Source organism: Musa acuminata, chromosome BXJ1-11, assembly GCF_036884655.1.
Source record: "Musa acuminata AAA Group cultivar baxijiao chromosome BXJ1-11, Cavendish_Baxijiao_AAA, whole genome shotgun sequence".
In the NCBI taxonomy this organism is placed as follows: domain Eukaryota; kingdom Viridiplantae; phylum Streptophyta; class Magnoliopsida; order Zingiberales; family Musaceae; genus Musa; species Musa acuminata.
Window position 1 is genome coordinate 32446175 of NC_088337.1, and position 19957 is coordinate 32466131.

A 19957-nucleotide genomic window follows, 5' to 3' on the forward strand; every position below is an offset into this window, starting at 1 on the left:
TGCCTACATCGTGTTGGATATACACAGTTCGGATTAGTTTTACCTAGTCAAAATTACAATCTTATAAATTAAGAATAAAGGTATGTGTAAGAATATCCATTTATTCATATATTCACACGTTATTTATTTAGTATTTTATCCTTTTATAAATAAGAGTAAATAGTCTAAAATAAACAATTAGAAGAGATCCGATAATCTCCTAATGAATTCTAGAATTTACTTTCTATTGATCGATAATCATAACTAAAATACAATCATATATATAATATATATTACCTAATTATATAACTATATAATCTAACAATATTTTATGCGTACATTATGTTGGATATCCAACCGTTCATATTAGTTTTACCTAGTCAAAATTACAATCTTATAAATTAAGAATAAGGGTATGTCTAAATATTAGTTTAAAATATTTTTTGATATTTTATTGACAAATATTTGATATTTAGACAAATAATTTGACTGATTAGCAAAAAAAATTAACCCAAATTAAGAGGCTATCTTTATTCCATTTGCAGTATTCATTGTGATGGAATCATATCGGTCAACTCTACCTCGTCCTAAGAAGAAATTATTTGGTTGACCATTTCCAACCACAAATCTGATGGCCCCCACTGAACAGACGGTCGAGATGGGGCATGACATGTGCATTAATCGTTTGTATGCCGCTTTGTCGACGTTTCGCTCAAACCCTTAAATACTCCCCCTCCCTCTCTCTCTCATTCTTCCCCAAACAAAGACAGATCTCGTAGCCCTAAAGAGCACCGACCTTTGGGAATTCGATCTCGGGACGCGTCATTCAGTCTTCGATCGATCCGGGACGGATTGCGACCTTCTTGATCGGTTCTAGGGTTGGGTTTCATCACAATCTTGATTTAAGTGAGGGAATCTCTGCACACTTCGGGGATGATTGATCCCTAGATTCGTGTTCTTTCAAAGGTTTGGATCTTTGGATCTGAAGATTTTGGATCTTCGGTCGTTCTCTGATGTAGATCTCTTTCTATTTGCTTTATGTTAGGCTGTTTTATTGAACTGTGAGTTGCGCCTTTCTTTCCCTGGGTTCCCAAGATGGAATGTGTAAGTTTAGTCGTTTGTTTGATGTGAGGCGTTTGATTGGTTTCTTGTTGCTTTCCACCCTTTCCTGGAAGGGATTGGTGGAATCTTAAAGATTTGTATACATTGCGTATATATGTGTTCCAGTTGAGTTAATCGAATGACATGATATGTTGACATTTCTAGATCATTGGATAAGAGAATATATCTGGCAAAAGTTTTTTTTCACTAAAACATGATATTCTTGTTTAGCGTTATATATTCTTGATCTATCTATGAGTAAGAATATTTGCAAGCATTGCCTCAATTCTTTCTTTTCTGTATAGATTGTGAATTCGGTGCTGGAGTGAGAGAATCGAGTGTTTCTTGCTGTGAAGCTAAACAATGGATGCAAAGAAGAAGAAGAACAAGAAAAAGAAAGGCAACCAGAATAAAGTTGCAGAAGATGCCACATCCAATTCTGAAAAAGTGGCTGTGCAGGAGTCAAACAATGGTTCTGGTCTGGAGGAAAATTGCAATGCACATAATTCCACTGATGTCCATGGTCAGAATGTTGGAGTGTCTGAATCAGATATGGAGCATGACAAGAACAAGATATATGAAGAGAACTTTGTAAGTCCAATGCTGTTCTGTGATCCATTTACATAGTGTTATTGATTAAACAATTACGAATTTCTTGTTGCTCATCATCAATGATTATATTCTGACTTGAAAACCATTTGTAATAAGCTGCACAAAATAACCTGAATATTGTTTGAATCTCAATCTAATGTATTGCGGAGATAAGTTCTTTCTAGTGGAATTTCAATATATGCTGCTTAGAGTTATATTTGTCTCATGTTCAGAATGGATCCGGTCAGAATCCAAATTTAAATTAGACGATTGTTCAAATATAAACTTGTGATAGGTTATTACGTTTATATACCCTAGTAAGGGCACAATTACTATCAGATACTTGTCATGCTAATTTTTTTGACTTGTACTCAACATATATATTTGTTTTATCTGATAACAATTTAAAGGGTGTACCCAATGCATGATGCTTCCACCAATGCAGGGAGCATTAATTTATGCACCTTACTTCTAATTACGAGACCTCATAGAGGCGCAACCTTACCATTGTACCAAGGCCTGCTTTCATATTACAACAATCTCATTTTCAGGATTTAGTACTATCCGTGCTATGTGGAGATCTTCGTTGGCTGATACCATTTGTTAAAAAAACATCACAAACATTCATTGCATTAGTAAATGGGAAGAATTAGCGCTGATACCATTCCAAAACATGTGAAAGAAAATTCTTCTTTGAATGGTTGTAGACCACAAACTAAGCTAATATTTGCATTGTACTGTGGGATATCATGAAAGGGACCGGGTATTTTCCTTGTCTCTTCAAATATACTTTATTATGTTTAATGGTGCTGATTTTTCACTCAAGTGCACGAATATCGATTGTAGACCATAAATTAAATGGTTGTAGACCATTTAAAATTCTTCTTTAAATGGTTGTAGACCACAAATTAAGTTACTATTTGCATTGTATTGTGGGATATCATAAAAGGGACTGGGTATTTTCCTCGTCTCTTCAAATATACTTTATTATGTTTAATGGTGCTGATTTTTCACTCAAGTGCACCAATATTGATTAAATGGGAAGACTTAATGATCAACACTTTCCTGAGAGTGGTTTCAGTCACATTTACTATATGACATAAGGCTTAATCTTTCTTTGAAAGATCTCATCTTTGTCTATATTTTACAGGCCAAATTACAGGAACAAGTCAGAGAGTTGGAGTATGAGAAAGCTTTGTGGTTCCAGAAACAGGCAATCTATGCCCCCCTTAAAGTTAGAATTGCTGTTATAATCTCTGCAATAAATTTACGAAGAAAGAATAAGAATCTCACGCCATGCATATATCAGCCATTCTCTCTTTTTTTTTTTTTTCGTTGTTAGCTATACCTTCATGCACTTGACAAATAATGAATAATATGGCATGATAGATCATTTTACTGTTGTTAACTTGTCTTGAAACGGATGTTTCTCATGCTCCTACCACTTGCAGGCCAACTTGGAGGAGAAAATTAAAGTTTTACAGGAAGAAGTAGACTTATGTGCGCAAAAAGAGGTAATTACTGATTATCATGCAAAATGCCATCATCGTGTGCCTCTCAAACTTGCAATTTTCCATGCGTTCAGTGTAGGTGTAGAATCTGTGGAGGTTTCAGCATTTGGTTTTTCTTAGCGATTAAGGTTTCGCAAGTGAATTCCATATGTGTAGCAAACATGAGTGTGTCCCTGTTTTTGTGGATACAGTTCATTTTTAGTGCACTTGCATCTTACTCCAGGCTTTTGATTAAGGACTATTGCTAATATGGGTATGCAGGCTTTTGTAGAGGAGAAACTCAAGAATGTCGAGAGTTTCAAAGACAGCTTGGTTCTAACAGAGGTAATTATCGAATCACTATGCCTTTAAATGAAATATATTCTCCATTTTTCCAAGGTAGTTCCTTCTGATATCTTTAGAACAGTAATTTGGCTAGTTGTTCTGACCTGTTCTTGTTGGCATATTCACATTAATGATTATTATTTTAGATTTACAGTGCCACTAGTAGGATGACAAGATTTGCCGAATTAATGGCATTGACTGAGCATTAGTTTAGTGTCAAAGATGCCATTATTCTTTTGCAGTTGATACAATTTTGCTGATAGTCATTCTTGACGTATCAATGCCTATAATTATATTCCAGTTTGCTTGTATAATTGTTATTATAGATCCCATGGGAAAGGTCCATGATTTCTTCTTTGACTAATTTTATTCAAATTTAAACTAATAACAATGAAATGCCATGTACTTCCTATTTCTTCTGAGATATCATTAATAATTTATCAAGGATTTAATAATAATTTATCGACGGTTTAATTACTGGTCCTTACTGTGTATACCATAGCATCATGTAAAAAATGTATATTTATGGTTCTCATTACTCATACTTTTCCAACAAGCATCATCTTTCTAGAACTTCATGATGCATTCAGTTCTTATGGTAGAGTAATGACTTAAATTTTTGACTATTTAGATCTCATTGAAGGAAAGGATTGCTAGGGTAGAGGAAGCTAGCACTGCACTTGATACACAGGTATGTAATTCAACCAGCTCTATTCTTCATGTTGGCAGAATAATAAGATTTATGGATATAGATACCATGCCATTAAGATATTTAGACTAGGCTAATTTACTTTGTATCCTAGATTTTATTTTTATTTTATGATTTTCTCCAAATTATGTCAGAATGTCATTTGAGAGACAGAAAGAGCACTTGAGTGCTGATGGATGTTTTCGTTTAAGTTGTTAATGGATGTTATACACAATATTTACTATTGTTTTAACATCTTCTTGTTATTTCACTCGTTCAACAAGTTTCTGTTCTGAATGGTGAAAGTCATGATTGAACATCCATGCAAGAATCCTTGATTAAACATCTAGACTTAGCTTTATGAAATCCTCATGATCCTGCAACGGTTTTGACTTGTCAATATATGCTTGATTATGTTACTATTAGGATACATCATCCATCAAAACTGAAGAATTGTCATCTATAGTGCATCATTAGTTTGCTGTTATTTATAGTAGGCCTGAAAAAAAAGATAAATGATGACAACATGTAGTGTTGATACCCTTAGAAACTTCCTAAACATGTATTTAAAACAAGTTTTGAAATATTGTAGTGACCCTCATGCTGTTTGATGGTTGGCACAGCCACAAGAATTGCCAACATAAGTGTTGGCAGAACCCAAAGGCAATGAGAACAATAAAGAAAAATTATGCTTGTTATCCAGCCTCCTTTTTGCTTCCCCACATTCAACTCCCCACAACAAAGAAGCAATGTAAGGCGGTGAGGGCCCAAAAGAAGTTAAGGGCTTGCAAGTCCAGTTTAAAGATTCCTAGTGTCCAGGACCTTGATCAATTTGGTTCACAATCGAAGGGGCGGTTGAAGCTTGTTTGAACACTTGTTTGTGCAGTTCTGTTCATTTGTCACTAAGGCCCACAATTTAAGTTTCAAAATGAAATGACTCAGATAGTTTCACATGGTAAGAACTGCTTTTTTAGCAACACTTATAGGCTTAGATTTATCTTGTTTTAAGGATCCACAAATTTAGGTTTCAGTAAACAGATGGCTTGAGAAGTTATGTGATGAGAGCAGAATTTCTGGAGAATTGAATCAATATATCAGACTGCTCAACTTAGGGAAGCACACTCGTTACTCTTATTGGTGTTTGATTATATCATAAATAAACCCCTTATTGCCAATGGTTACTTTTGGGGGAGGGACAGAGGATGATGTGGCAGCTGCATACATAGTGATTAGGCCTCATGGAGTTACAAGAAGGTTGAGGTACAGATCATCAAGACCAGATACAACTCTCTGATGCTCAATTTTGCACTTTTTAGAGAAAAGGTAGCAACCTCAAAAGGGAATAACTGCTGATCTTGTGTTTAACTTGGCCTTGAGAGTAGAACTCCTTTAAGTACAGAGGGCTTGTCAGGAAAAGGAGAGTGTTCTTTTTCAAGGATGTCATTGTAGGAAATTAGGTGGTGATAGTTATCCTTCATATGATCAGTTCTTGGGTCTTTGTTGTAGAGGACCATTCATCAACTTGAGGGCCAAGAAACATGCATTCATGGATAACATGGCATGACCATAATGTGACGTTAGGATGTAATGTTCGCATTCAGCCACCCACAACAAGTATAGCCTGTCACATCATTTTCAATTTTGGAGCTGTCCCTGTCTATCTGATAGTGAAAGAACCACCTAAGCTAAGACAATTCAAAACAGTGTTTTCAATTTCAGGAATCATACCTATGCTGGCCTATGGCCCGACGGCCCGGACCATTCTGTTCCAGCATATCAACAAATAGTATGCCAGAATGTATCATGGTACAGAGAAAAAGGGAAGAGGAGGTAGTGGCCGAGGGGGGGGTTGGGAGGTGTTGGGTTCAGGATTAAGAAATGAAACATCAAAGAAAGGAGCTTACCACTTAGTTCATAGGGCTTACTAGGCACTAAGCCCTGTACCATACATGGACCATTTGAAATTTGAAATTGGACGCTCCGCTTGCCGTTTCATGCCTGACTGGTAAGTATTGACCTGTATGTACCTTCCCAGCCAACATTGATTTCCTTGTCTCAGAGTTTCATACACGCATGTAACCTTGAGCAACAAACATAGAAAATCATGATGAAATTATACCAACCATATGCCATTTGTAAATGCAAACTCTTATTGTTATGGTTTATCCACTTGTCACCGGTTTTTAAAATCTCAAGTCTTAGGATTCATGAACTTGTTGACCAGGTTCAATTTCAATCAGTATGTCCTCAACTATATTCTGTCTCTGATGTTTCATGTTACAAACTTCTTGTGTATTCACAGAGTAAGTTTCTCAAACTCTTTAGAATCTAAATTTCTGATATGACTATTAAATAACAAAGCCTGGCAGGTAAAAGAGTTGCAAGGATTGAGAAACACTTTTTTCGAAGAAAATCAACAGTTGATGGAAAAGGTGACGGGCTTGGAGCAAAAGATTCAAAGCATTGAGGAGAGAGCTCCTTCACATGAAAACTTGACTGAGACGATGACAAAGGTTGCTTTTTTATGCCAGCTTTTTAGTCTAAACTATTTACTGAGTTTATTAATAAATTACCTTAATTTTGTGGTATTAATATGGTTTGCCATATCCTGAACTATTCCACAACAGTGAGCTATCCCTATTACCCAGGTTTGGTTAAATTTGGACTAGGTTCTGTTCATGGGGTCTCAAGGTGTCATCTGCTGATTTAACAAATTTTCATATATAATTTGAATTATTCTAGATCCAAATAGATCTATAATGGATGATAATTCTTGGAATTATTCCACAGTTTTAAATGTAGTGACTATAAATATGTTTGTCAAAACACTTCTTTTAATCGATGGTCATAATTATTTAGAGATGCTTGGGACTCGGATGAAGACTGATGGGGTCTTAGAAGCATCGGAAAGGAAACCCACATATTCTAAGATTTATATGTGGATTTTGCCCTCATAGAGCTAACCGGTGAAAAGAACAGTGTGGCCGACTCAAATATAAGCAGGAGAAGGCTTTTTCTCTAGTTGTTATTATAAGCCATAAATGCATTCACAGGAAAAAGGATGGTTCTGGTAACTTGAGAACAATTCTAAATAAGCTTTTGGAAGATGCACTTCTAAGGTGCAATTTGACATGGTATTCTAGCCAAATTGTAGTAAGGACTGGTTTAGATGGCTTTCATGCCCTGTTGGACATCTATAGATCAGCGATTTGAGTTTAATTTTCAATAAATTTCAGAAGATAAAATTGCACCTGAGTAATTTTCATAAATAGGAAGGAAAAGCAAGGGCCTAGAACTGAAAGTCTGCAGGATTTGAGTTTTGTGCATTTGTTTTCACTATGAAACTTATACTGTTGGCCATGTCGCTTCTTTTAGCACTATTAGTATACAGAAATGACTTGTCTGAAAATACCAAATCATGTTTAGCCCCTGTTAACTTCTAGATTTGGACTACACTTAACAGAATATTGTTGCAGCTTCCTGAAGATGATTTCTCTGCACAACAAACAGAAGCATCCAGTGCCCTGTTTGGTGATCAAACATCTGGAAGTACAGAGCTTTCGGAGAAGGTTACAAGTGAAATGCCAGTCTTCAATTCCTTCTTATTCATTTTTATGTATTTATATGGAACATGATTTATGAAGTTCATATTTTATGAAATAAGAGTACTCAACTTCCTAGTGCTACATTCTTGGTTCACATGTTTTGATTGATCATATTGACATGCCAAATTGACTTGGCCAGACTATGACCCTTCATGTATTTAAAATTATCTGATCAGATTGATAGACCAAAAATTCTTTCTTGAGCCTGATTCTCATTAAATGGGATCAAAATTGGAGGAACAACAATACACATTACTTGAATCTTCATGGTCATTGACTTAACCGTCCATGTTTTGCAATATACATAATCTTTTTTCCTTTAAAACATTTTATAAGAGTCATCTCAAGGAATAGGACTGGTGTAGCTCCAAGTAGATTGACAATCTGTTTGATTGGATCTCTAATATTGTTCCTGTTGAATCTGAAACTTTTATTATTGTTATTCAGGTGAATGAACCATACATTGTACCTGAAAAACATGGTGGTCATCCTTCTGGTACTGACCTTAATAGGGTCGAGATGCTGGATAGAGCTTCCTCTCCAAGTCATTATGTATCAGACTTCAGGGAAAAGATAAAGGATTCAGGTGAAACTGTTCATCCCTCCGTCCAACTGCAGGAGAACTTTGGTGCTAATAATGGCATCAATGACTTGGATTCTGAAACTGTTAACCGACCAGGACCACCACCATCAGATGAGCCAAGAGGAAGTGAACCCGCAACAGTTCCATTTGATGAAATTCAAATTCACAAGGAAGACTTAACTGGAGTTAAGAATAATGAAATAGCAGAGGCAGTTCCTCTCTCAGACGCCCCACTTATTGGAGCCCCTTTCCGGTTGATTTCTTTCATGGCCAAATATGTTAGTGGCGCTGATCTGGTGAAACAGAACAGCTCGAGATCTGGCCACTAATTTGTTTGAGATTTATTTTGTGCAAGAGGGAATCTTCATATGTTATGTCCCATAATTATTTTTTTTCACTTGTTTTGTCATTTTCATTTCACACACTAGTTTTTCAGAATGAGAAAGATATCCAGCACTTGAACCTGTAAAACATTTGAGGATAAAAGAGCTACTTAAAAAACTTTTTGCCAACATCGGTCTTTTCTGAGGACCTGGTTGAGCCACATGAGTCTTTGTTTCACTTAGATGGCTCTGTGATAAGTATCATGTCCACTGATTTGTTTGTTTGTGTAAGCATCTATAGCGGAATTTAGGCAGGAAAATGATGTGGCTTAAATATTCAATGCTAGTGTCTCCTTGGTTTGGTTTGCTCTCCCTTCTACTCCAGAGGAATGTTTGATGATATCTTTTTGATGACTGCTTCACATGGACAATTGTTGCTGTCACTAATCATATTGGTTCGAGCACTAGTCAAGTTGTCCTAGGCATCTTTATCTCTTTGTATGATGGTGTTGTGGCTGCAGGTCATATAAAGATAAATGTTTCTCTTGGATGTATGCCTTCCTTGTCACTGTCCTATTTAGTTTGGCACACCAGTCTATGCCTCAAGACAATATCTATTTAACAGAGTAAAAGTAAAATAACTTAATTCTCGAATATTATTAACTTGGTAATACAACATTTTAATAGATGTGGCTGTAGTTAAGATTTAATCTCTACCATAGCTTCTATAGGGACACTAGTATCTTTGAGGACTGCAGGAAATAAATGCTTCCAGGCTTTACACTGCAAGGTAGCCTGGAAGCATTTATAATTTGGGCTTTTCTTGTGGGAAATAAATTCAGTGTTCTTAAGCCTCATAGAAACTAATAATTTAGAAGTGATAGGATGATTTAGACTCTCTTATGATCAGTTATCTCTCTATCAGATCCAGATTTAAAAGTGATAGGATAATTATTAGAAGCCATATTGTTTTTGTGTTATTGCACTGGATGAACAATTATTGAGTAAGAGATACAGGAAGACTTCATCAAAAGGTAAAACATTAGGATGTGAAGAGATGAAAAAAAGGAATGAAATTAAAAACTACATTTATGTTCCAATTCCTCTAATTCAAATCAGTGTTGTGTTCTCCTCAATACAAAAAATAGGTTCAGGTGTGAGATGAGTCACACCCATTCAACAAGAGGGCCAATGGAGACAAACATAATGTTTTGACAAATCAAAAACCTTGTTATCTCCATAATCTAATCGCTTCTTCATTCGGTAATAAAAATTCTCGATTTGTACTTGAATTCACATGCTTGGCACTAAAAATCTTGGAGCTTCAGAGTTGACTATTCATATTTGATCTTCCCATGTTGGATCTGAACTCAAAGCACATCCATCGTTCATGACAACAAGAACCAACAAGACTGCACTCATAGCACATCTTCAGATAAGGGCTTCATCGAGCTGCTGTCTCCATCTCTGGAATCAGCTTTCAGCTAGCTACTAAGGCATGCAGAATACCTTTCTTTTTGCCCAACCCAAGGCATGGACAACAAGTCTTCCTAGCAATGACTAAGATAATGGTGCATGACATGAATGGTGCATAGAATATTGTGATTAAGATAGACTCTGTTGGGAAGGTACATTTCCAACTGTGACTTCCCCACCCCCCCCACCCCCCAGTACTTTTTAACTGGTTCAGCCTAATCTGCTCTTAAATGCACCAAAAGATTCTTCCCTGCATCTAGACAAACTTGTCCTAATCAAATTATAAACCTATGTGACCAAGTGAACACACAATTATGAGCATGGTGCAAGTCCATGGATTCATATAGAGTAACAATGGTTCATGTGGTCCACTTACTTGCATAGGGCTCCTAAATGATAAGATGGAACAGCTTTCTGAGAATAGAGTCTTCTGTTATCCCTGTGTGTAGCCGAAGCCGAGGGCTTGTTATCTAGCATGGATCCCATCTTCTTTTCCCTGTTCCCATGCAACACACTGTTTATGTACTCACCTCATAAAGCAGCCCATTTTTCATCAGTATCAGTATTATAAGCATAAAAGCAGCTGTGTGTGTGTGTGTGTGTGTGTGTGTCCCATTTTTCATCAGCATCAGTATTATAAGCATGTAGGCAGCTCAGAGAGAGAGAGAGAGAGAGAGAGAGAGAGAGATGGAGGTGCCTCTGCAGGTTTTGCTTTCTCTGTGTTTGATAGGAGTTTGCAGCTTGGTTGTCTACCTCTACTACATCGCGTGGCTGCGACCCCAAGGCATCCGCAGCAAGCTGAGGCAGCAAGGGATAGCAGGGCCGCCGTCGTTGTTCCTCTATGGAAGCTCGCTGGAAATGAAGAGGCTTCTAATGGCGGAAAGGACTCGAGGAGGCCGAGGAGGAGAGGTAAAGCATGGGTTTACGCAGCATGTGTTCCCTCACTTTGAGCAGTGGAGGAAGGAGTACGGTACGCAGCATCATTCTTTCTCCTTTTTCCCCTTCGTACTTTGAGTCCTTTTAGTACGTAACCTTCGGACTCTGTAATGATTGATAGCTAAAGAGCGCAGGAACTGAGACATCGGTGGATCTTTTCCTTCACTGTTGTATGCATCACCGAAATTACCGCAGTCGAATCTTAGCGATTCACCTTCTCGCTTAACTCGTTAGATGCAATGATATCGAATCAGACTTCAAGATGGCATCAGAACGAAAGATCTTATGCATCGTCCGTCGTCCACACACGAAACAAGCGATAAGAGTTTAGAGCTTTAGTATCACAAAACGTCGGTGAGTTTGTCCTAATTGCGTCCACATAATATGCTGCTTGTCCTAAGTTTGCTGTGGCAATTCTACTTTAATGATCGTATCGTATAATAGGTAGTCAAATCATGTCTCACCTACGGACCTTAAGATTTTAGACGCAAGCGATGATGTCGATCAGAACTCTATGATTGCATCAGAACGAAAGGTCTTATGGATCGATCATATCATCCACGCACGTAAGAGGAGAGGAGCATTAAGAATCTGTAGCTACACAACAGCTTTGCGGTCGACATCTTTTAGCGTTAAGGGGTAAGGCTGTCTGTTGTGGCTCGATTCAAGGAATACACGTATAGGTTTAGCTTTGTCGAGGTACCTTAGCACGTCGAGGTGACAAAATACCATCGTGAGGAAACCAAGATGGACACGTATCGATGTTGAACTAGTGTTGTTTGTTCTTTCCTCGTCATATCCCATCTGCAAATATCGATAGAAAAACCAGGACGTATATCGCCATATCTCTATCTCACCGATGGTTTGTGTCTCTTCCTCGTTCCAGAAGACATGGTGTCCCCTTTCTTTTTCGCCTAGCGAAGACACTGTGAAGAGAAACAAAATAGAGACGTGATGGATGGGTTGGTTTGTGGAAAGAGACCGAGGAATATAGCAGGGAGAAGAGGAGGGAGGAGGAGGATGTGGAGTCGTACAAGAAAAAGGATCCTCCTGCTTTCAAGTGCTAGGTGGAGCATGATTTGAGTAGATGAGTGGAGAAGCCGAGTCGACATCCATACCTGTAAAGGTGCAGCACATCGTCGTTGACGTCCCACAAAGGATCTCCATTTATGTTTATTCTCCTTTGCGTTGATCATCGCTTTACCCAACATGATTCGTAGAACATATCTGTAACCTACCTGATTGGTGAGACACCGTCAGCTGGTGGCTTTTCGCCTTTGGATTACTGTTCATCAAATCAAAAAGTAGACTGGGTTTTCTAGTGCCGGAACAGTAGTATCTTACATAACCTGACAATCTTCTTCCATCGTCACATAATTATATTGCTGTTGCTGATAAGACATCAGCTTGTTCTTATCAGGTCCAGTGTTTACGTACTCACTGGGCAACGCAGTAGTGTTGCATGTCAGCCATCCAGATTGGGTGAAGGAGATCAGCCTCTGCTCATCTCTCGACCTGGGGAAGTCTTCTTACTTGAAGAAGAGCCATGAGCCTCTCTTCGGTCAAGGCATCTTGAAATCTAGTGGTAAATCTTGGTCTCACCAGAGAAAGATCTTAGCACCAGAGTTCTTCTCTGACAAGGTTAAGGTACGGAAAGATCACTTCCTCCCTCCCAAACATTCTCATGAAATGGCGTCGGCATGTCATCCGACCAAGTGCAGGGCATGGTGGAGCTGATGGTGGACTCTGCCTGGCCATTGCTCAAGTCATGGGAGGAGAAGGTTGAGCTCAGCGGAGGAACCGCAGCAATCAATGTGGACGAGGATTTGAGGCGCTACTCCGCAGATGTCATCTCAAGAACATGCTTTGGGAGTAATTACAGCAGGGGGAAGGAGATCTTCTTGAAGATTAGGGAGCTGCAGAAGGCTGTTTCGAGTCCTAATCTATTTGCAGAAATCACTGGTTTAAGGTAAATTCTATTGGCCCAATTTCCACTATATAATATATATATATATATATATTGAATTTTTCTCTTTTCACCTAATAATAAAAATACCTCTTTTTCTTTATTTTCATATGAAACAATCCAATTTCAGTATTTTTTTTATATTGTATTATAGTGTTTTCAACAATATCATCATAATGTATGTAGCATAAAAACATTATAATGTAATATGTGTTTTTGTCTAAGTAGTGTAACGAAGTATAAAAATATTATAAAACAATATTTTTGTTTTAATAAAAATTATATATAAATATATTTTTTTTATATCATGTTAGGATATCTACTTATCCTCCTCCTTTTCCCAATGTTTCGTTTCCTTACTCGTGTCTCAACAAGTTATAATTTAATTATGCATTAAGGTGAGTATTGTTTGGTAAAATTATATTTCAAAAGTTCATTTAATATTTTATAATAAATTTACCCTTTTAATTTTTATATTTATTTAATAATGCATACATATTTTTTTATTTAAATTAATAAATAATAATAATAATATAATCATATAATATAAATTTTAAAAAATAAATAAAAAATAATTAAATAGAAATCATAATGGTTTCTTAAGAAATCATTTTTTATAATCATATAATTTTAGATAAAGTCAAAAAAAAATTATATTAACATCCTACAAAAATAGTATCAACATTTAAGCATCTATTCTATTGATATTTTTTTATACTAATCAGGTGATGTAATTTAAATAAAATTTATTATTTATTAAATATTAATTAAATATTTAAAATATTCAATAACTTTGATACTAAACTTCTTTATTTGTCGCCGTCGTTCTCACAGATTTCCTACTAAAGGAGGCCGAGAAGTGCACCGGCTGAACAGAGAAATCAGTTCCCTAATCCTGAAGACGGTGAAGGACGGCAATGGCACCGAGCAGTACACTTCGCAGAAGAGCCTACTCCAAGCCATCCTTCGCAGCGCCGACGACGATCTTCCCTCCCCCGCCACCCCCGACAGCTTCGTCGTCGACATCTGCAAGAACGTTTACTTCGCCGGCCACGAGACCACCGCCGTGACGACGTCTTGGTGCCTCATGTTGCTCGCTCTCCACCCACAATGGCAGGCTCGCGCTCGCGCCGAGGCGGCGGCGGTCTGTGGCCACCGTCCACCGGACGCTAACTCCCTCCAAAAGATGAAGACGGTAAGCGAGCAGCGTTAACCCTGGAGACGACAGCTACAGATCTCTCTTCGATCGTCTCCATGTTAACGTCGTTTTGCTCGGTTGCAGCTGACCATGGTGATCCAGGAGACGTTGAGGCTGTACCCCCCTGGCGCATACGTGGCGAGAGAGACGATGCAGGAGATGGAGTTCGGTGGCGTTCGCATCCCCAAGGGCGTCAGCATCTTCGTGCAGTCGTCGGCGCTGCATCACGACCCCAGCATCTGGGGGCCGGACGTGCTGGAGTTCAACCCTGAGAGATTTGCCCGGGGGGTCCTTGGCGCTTGCCAGCTCCCGCAGACGTACCTCCCCTTCGGCGTCGGGCCGCGGACGTGCCTCGGCCAGCACTTCGCCATGACCGAGCTGAAGGTCCTCCTCTCCCTTATCCTTCTCAGGTTCAGCATCTCCTTGTCGCCAAACTACCGCCACTCCCCTGCACTGAGATTGATCGTAGAGCCTGAACATGGAGTGGAGCTCCTACTGAAGAAGGAAGAAGACCTGGTAACCTCATCAGGTATCTATCAATGATCGAACTACACTCTGTTCTTCAAGAAAACCATGGTAATACAAGTCTTGGTGAGAATCTACAAGTCACCATAATTAAATCTTCCACAGAATCAGATTGAAATAGTTTACCGTATGCACTAAAGCTCAAGTAAATTCTGATCACAACTAAATGGTTCACAAATCTATACTTTTGTCGGTTTGCTATGATCGAATAGCACAATAACAACAACAAACCGCCCCGACTATTTAGGATCCATCACTTGTGATCGAATAAGACAACTAAATTATCTGCACTTTCAAGAACTTCAGTTATAGAATCAAAACACTCTTTGATTCCACAGAGTAGTATAAGAAAGTTGCAAACCGAATCAGTTTTTTCGGCAACTAAATGCTTAAATCCATCAAGTTTTTCCTGTCATTTCTTGTAGTGATTACAGAGAAGTCGATCAGCAATAGCTGTTCTCTTTAATTTCTCCACTTCTTGTCCAAACCATTTGACAGTAATTGAAAGCTGGGGAAGTTCTATATAATCGGAAACAAAAGACCACTCAAAACCTGGCCAATTTAGCCTAAATACTCTGCTACATGCAACAAACTAGAGATTGTGTTGAGACCAAATGTTGGATCTATGATGAGCTTTTGCTGGAGCCTGGTGGCAGAAAGGGCTCCCACCATCCGAACTCGTATTTTGGATATGGTGCCGTCCACTTTTCTGGCTTCTCGAAATTTAGATCGATGGAATTGTAGGCAAGAGCTTCCTCTAGAGTGTCTGCTTCAAAGCTGTCTGCTAAAACTCTGTCCAGTCTCAGCTTCATAAACCTGTGAAGAACCATTCTGAGCAAGTAAGCAACTTCAAGATGGAGCATATTATAGAATGTTGACCGTCTAATTTCTAGATATCTTCTTAAGTTATGTTGTCAAGGCAACTTTAGACAAGATGGATTGGCTTAAGACCTAAAAGATTGATTGACGAGTACCAAGACTGATTTTTTTTTTTCTTTCTTTTGTAGTTTAAACTCATTCAACAATTGGCAACCAGGCAAAATTCTCTACATAAATGTTTATTTCAGGCATAATATATATCTTAAAAGGCACAAATAAGTGAAACAGCTGATCAAACACTCCCCCACACATGTTAAATTGAAGAAAGCAGAGTGAAAACTAGCAAGACATTCTTGCATCGAAATTGATGATCTATTCACGCTTTTCTCTCGATCACTTTTATCAATCTTCAGAACGTGGTAGCTTGAGGCACCAGTACTACTAGTGTTTTCCTGTAAATTTAACCACTTGAGGTCTATCCCTCTTAAACAAAGTTATTGAGCAATGAGATCGGTCACAGAGAATCTAAATGTAATCCTGATTATTTGATCAAGAGGTCTTTTCTAGGAGCAAACCCAGCTAATTTCCCAGTTAATACAATAATCCGCTCACATTAATGCATGACAAGACAAGACAAGACAAGACAAGAAACCAGAGAGCATAACTGGCTGTCTCATAAGCTTCAGAGCATCAAAGCTGCTAATCTGATAGTCAGATATTATTACAAGTTACAGTAGCTGCCAATTTTCCTAGTTCATCTTGTAGGTTTTCCTTGCTTTGCAACTACGGCACTTAAGCAAGTAAATGAATGCTACCAGAGTTCATGAAAGTTGCAGATAACAAGAAAATTGAAGTATATTACGATGCTTACAGTTCCTAAGTGGCTTCTGTGACAGAAATATTATGTCCTTAGTAGGTGTAAACTATATTTCCTCCCAAATTGAACAAACATTCCTATGAAGGTGAAGCTTTCAAGCTTCCAAAAGATCAAAACAGACTAGAACAACAATCATGAAAAGAAGAACATAATTGAAATGAGCAACGGCTAACAGATAGAAGTAATTTGTGAGGATAATTACGTCATCCAGGGTCCATCTGTGGAGACAAGAGCCACAGCAGGTCTATTTAATCGCTTGGTGATGCCAGGGAACTTGTCTAAGAACTTGGGCTCGATGACAATCCAGAAGTCCTGCTCCCTGTTACGCTCCCCAAAGTTTCGGCGCCGCTCATACAGTAACTCATTGAAGTGTTCCTCCTCGTCGAGCATGAATTTTGCATTGGCCACCACAAAGTCGTACCTCCTTGGTTTTTCCTACAATTTAGAGTTACACATATTACAAAATCCTTGGAGAAAAAAGCAACAATTATTCTCCGTTTACTGAATTCTTGATAAACTCATCCAGAAGGTAGTACATCTCGAGAAGTTGCGCAACTATCCTAATCTAATTCTTCAAGAACTGCCAACTTCAGACAAGGTAACTAATATAGGAAAGGAGACTTCCTATCAAAGGGGAAAGTTGTTGACTTATTTTGCTATCGTACAGAAAAATAAACTAAAATGTGTCATCTTTGTGCATCAAATATTTCAGGAAAGGGATTTCAGCTTTCTTCAAATTAACCTACTAAATTAAACACAAAGGGCATCTCTACCAGGGAAATGCTGATATATCCTAATCTCACCAAATGTGTAGCATTGTCAGTTCTGTGCATCAATCAATCTAGACAAATTCTTTCAGGAACTAAAATCAAGAAAATATAGTTTTTATTAGTGGGCAAATTGAGAAAAAGAAGCAAAACGTATCAACTCTGTGCGTCAACTACTTGATAAAAAGATTTCAGCTTTGTCCAAGAAACTAACTAATTAACCACAAAAAAAAGGATCTTTACAGGGAAACGCTAATCCATCCCAATTTAAATAAAGCTGTAGCACGTTTCGATTGTATGCGTCGATCTACTTAAAAGAAACCAACTTTGGAAGCAGATAACTCTATTTCGATGGGCAGGATACCTCTTGGGCAGGCTCCGATAATCCGATCCGATCGGAGTCCACGGCCACAGCTCCGACGGTAGGGAGGGGGGAAAAGTAGAGCTTTTCTTGGAGGCGGGGAATGCTTCCTCTGCTGCTTCTGGCTTTGAGGTGGGAGGAGTTGGGAGGGAGGGGAAACGAAGGCCTACGGTTGAAGGAGGGCACTTTGGTTTGGTTTGGCGAAAAGCCAGCGGATGGGCCGAGGGTGAGAGTCGCAGGAGCCACCATTGCCCAGCTCGAGGAGGAGAGGAGTGTAAGTGGGAAGAAGGGTGGCCTTATCTCTCATAGTACTTGATTAGATAGACGTTAACTCGGCCTTCCCTTGAGATTTCGATTTCGATTTACTTTATTTTTAATTTTTTTAAAATATCCATTCAATTAGTATTTGAATGGATATATTTATAAATTTTGAAGGATATTTGATCGTTAATTTTTTTTAAAAAAATTTATGATCGATCGATCCGGAATCGAACTGAAGTCGTCGTCGATTCCAAATTCTAAGAACAAAAATCATCGAATCGTTAACTAAATTCCATATGGATTCTTAATTGATTCGACTTCAATTGAAATCATGATCTCGTCTCGACCGATTTATATGAGTCGCCCTTATCATTCTCGGGATGGTCGTGATTCAAAATTCGATGATTTTGATTTTAATTTATTTAATTTTATTTATTTTTTAACAAAATTATCATCTAATTAATATTTTTTAAAATTATTTTTTAAAAAATAATTTATGAACTGAAGTCACCTATTCCAAATTGCAAGAACAAAAATCATGGAATCCTTAACTGAATTCGATATTGATTTTTAATTGATTCGACTTTAATTGAAATCGAACATGATCTCATCTCGATCGATTTCTATGAGTCGCCCTTATCGTTTTCGGGATGGTCGTGATTCAAAATTCGATGATTTTGATTTTAATTTACTTAATTTTTATTTTTTAAAAAATATTCATTCAATTAATATTTTTTTTAAATTATTTTTTTAAAAATAATTTATGAACTGAAGTCACCGATTCCAAATTCCAAGAACAAAAATCATCGAATCATTAACTAAATTCGATATTGATTCTTAATTGATTCGACTTCAATTGCAATCGAACATGAAGTTGACGTGCTTCATCCATCTGAACCCATATAAATTCTTTCAATATTTAGGTTCGAGTGTTTTGGCTGACACATTTGCAGAAGAACAAGTGCACAGAGAACCAACCGCCCGCATGAGGAAGGACCATTGGTTGCAACAAAGTTGTGGGCATCGATCGATCGATGTGTATTCTGCCAGCTTTTCGAATGTTGTGCATTGGTTTGTCTAATACGAGAGAAGAGCGTAGCCCAATTTCATATTATGCTATATAGTTAGTTAGTTAGTTAATTAGTTACATTTAGTATTTTAATTTTTATATTTTAAAATTTATATTAATATTCTTATAATTATGAAAGTAAAATATCTAAATTTATTTATGCCAATGATATTAGTTTTATAGATAAAAATATAAAAAAATAAAAGATAAAAATATAAATTTAATATTCGATGACGAACGATGTAGTAATAAAAATATAAATTTAATATTCGATGACGAACAATTGTCGTCGACGCAATTGCTTAGTGATGATGATAAGGTCCACTCTCATTGCGATGCCACCTGCCTCTGCGAGGAGCATGTCGCTGGCCTCATTGCCGCTCACCCCACGCTGCTCTATATTTGCATCGATGCAGATGTAGTTGCTGAGCGACAATTGTATTGGCGTCGACGCATATGGTGGTGGGCGCCTCATTGTTGACATGTTGAGTGGATCCCACTCTCGATCCAAAGCTGGGGTTATCGAAGCTCTTACCGCTCCATCCACTAATACAAATGTCGCTTGGCAACAGGGGTCGAATCCTAACCTCGATACGAAGTTGGGGTTATCGGAGCTCGTGTCGTCCACATCTGCATTGATACTAATGCATATGTTGCTCAGCATCAAGTGGAGCGATAGAACTTCGATGACCCAACTTCAAGTCTAGGCTAAGATCTGTCCCCCATTGCCGAGTGACATTTGTCTTAACGTTGACGTAGATGCAAGCGACAACGAGGGGAGCAGGGGGAGAAATAAGAGCTCTAACGACCCCAGCTTCGAGTGGAGAATGGGATCTGCCCAATAGATCAGTGGCGAGGCACTCACAACCATCTGCATCGATGCTGATATAGTTGCCAAGCAGTAATTACATCAATGTCGATGCATATGGTGGTAGTCATCTCGTCGCTGACCTCTTGGGCGAATCCCAATCTCGATCGAATCCAGGGTCATCGAAAC

At 38.1% G+C, this 19957-nt stretch overlaps 3 protein-coding genes across 5 annotated transcripts; 2 read left to right on the forward strand and 1 right to left on the reverse strand.

Moving 5' to 3' along the window:
* Positions 1–698: 698 nt before the first annotated feature.
* On the forward strand, positions 699–8894 carry LOC103972359 (uncharacterized). 3 transcript variants are annotated; one of them, XM_009386668.3, is made up of 9 exons: positions 699–945; positions 1386–1671; positions 2822–2905; positions 3123–3185; positions 3444–3506; positions 4138–4197; positions 6564–6707; positions 7671–7763; positions 8247–8894. In XM_009386668.3, exons 2-9 carry the CDS (start codon positions 1444–1446, stop codon positions 8709–8711), a joined length of 1200 nt encoding a protein of 399 aa, XP_009384943.2. In that variant the 5' UTR covers positions 699–945; positions 1386–1443; the 3' UTR covers positions 8712–8894. The 3 variants fall into 3 exon arrangements, with proteins under 3 accessions (XP_009384943.2, XP_009384947.2, XP_009384946.2); XM_009386671.3 differs by having other exon boundaries at positions 700–945; positions 2822–2884; XM_009386672.3 differs by lacking the exon at positions 7671–7763.
* A 1545-nt stretch (positions 8895–10439) lies between these two features.
* LOC135597759 (cytochrome P450 714B3-like) lies at positions 10440–14903 on the forward strand. Its single transcript, XM_065091186.1, has 5 exons — positions 10440–11151; positions 12538–12764; positions 12839–13086; positions 13918–14278; positions 14366–14903. Exons 1-5 carry the CDS (start codon positions 10869–10871, stop codon positions 14822–14824), a joined length of 1578 nt encoding a protein of 525 aa, XP_064947258.1. The 5' UTR covers positions 10440–10868; the 3' UTR covers positions 14825–14903.
* A 256-nt stretch (positions 14904–15159) lies between these two features.
* On the reverse strand, positions 15160–17926 carry LOC135597761 (protein YCF54, chloroplastic-like). Its single transcript, XM_065091187.1, has 3 exons — positions 17634–17926; positions 16705–16937; positions 15160–15622 (listed from the first exon to the last, which is right to left on the reverse strand). The coding sequence occupies exons 1-3, from the start codon at positions 17877–17879 to the stop codon at positions 15430–15432; spliced, it is 672 nt and encodes a 223-aa protein (XP_064947259.1). The 5' UTR covers positions 17880–17926; the 3' UTR covers positions 15160–15429.
* Between the last annotated feature and the right edge of the window lie 2031 nt (positions 17927–19957).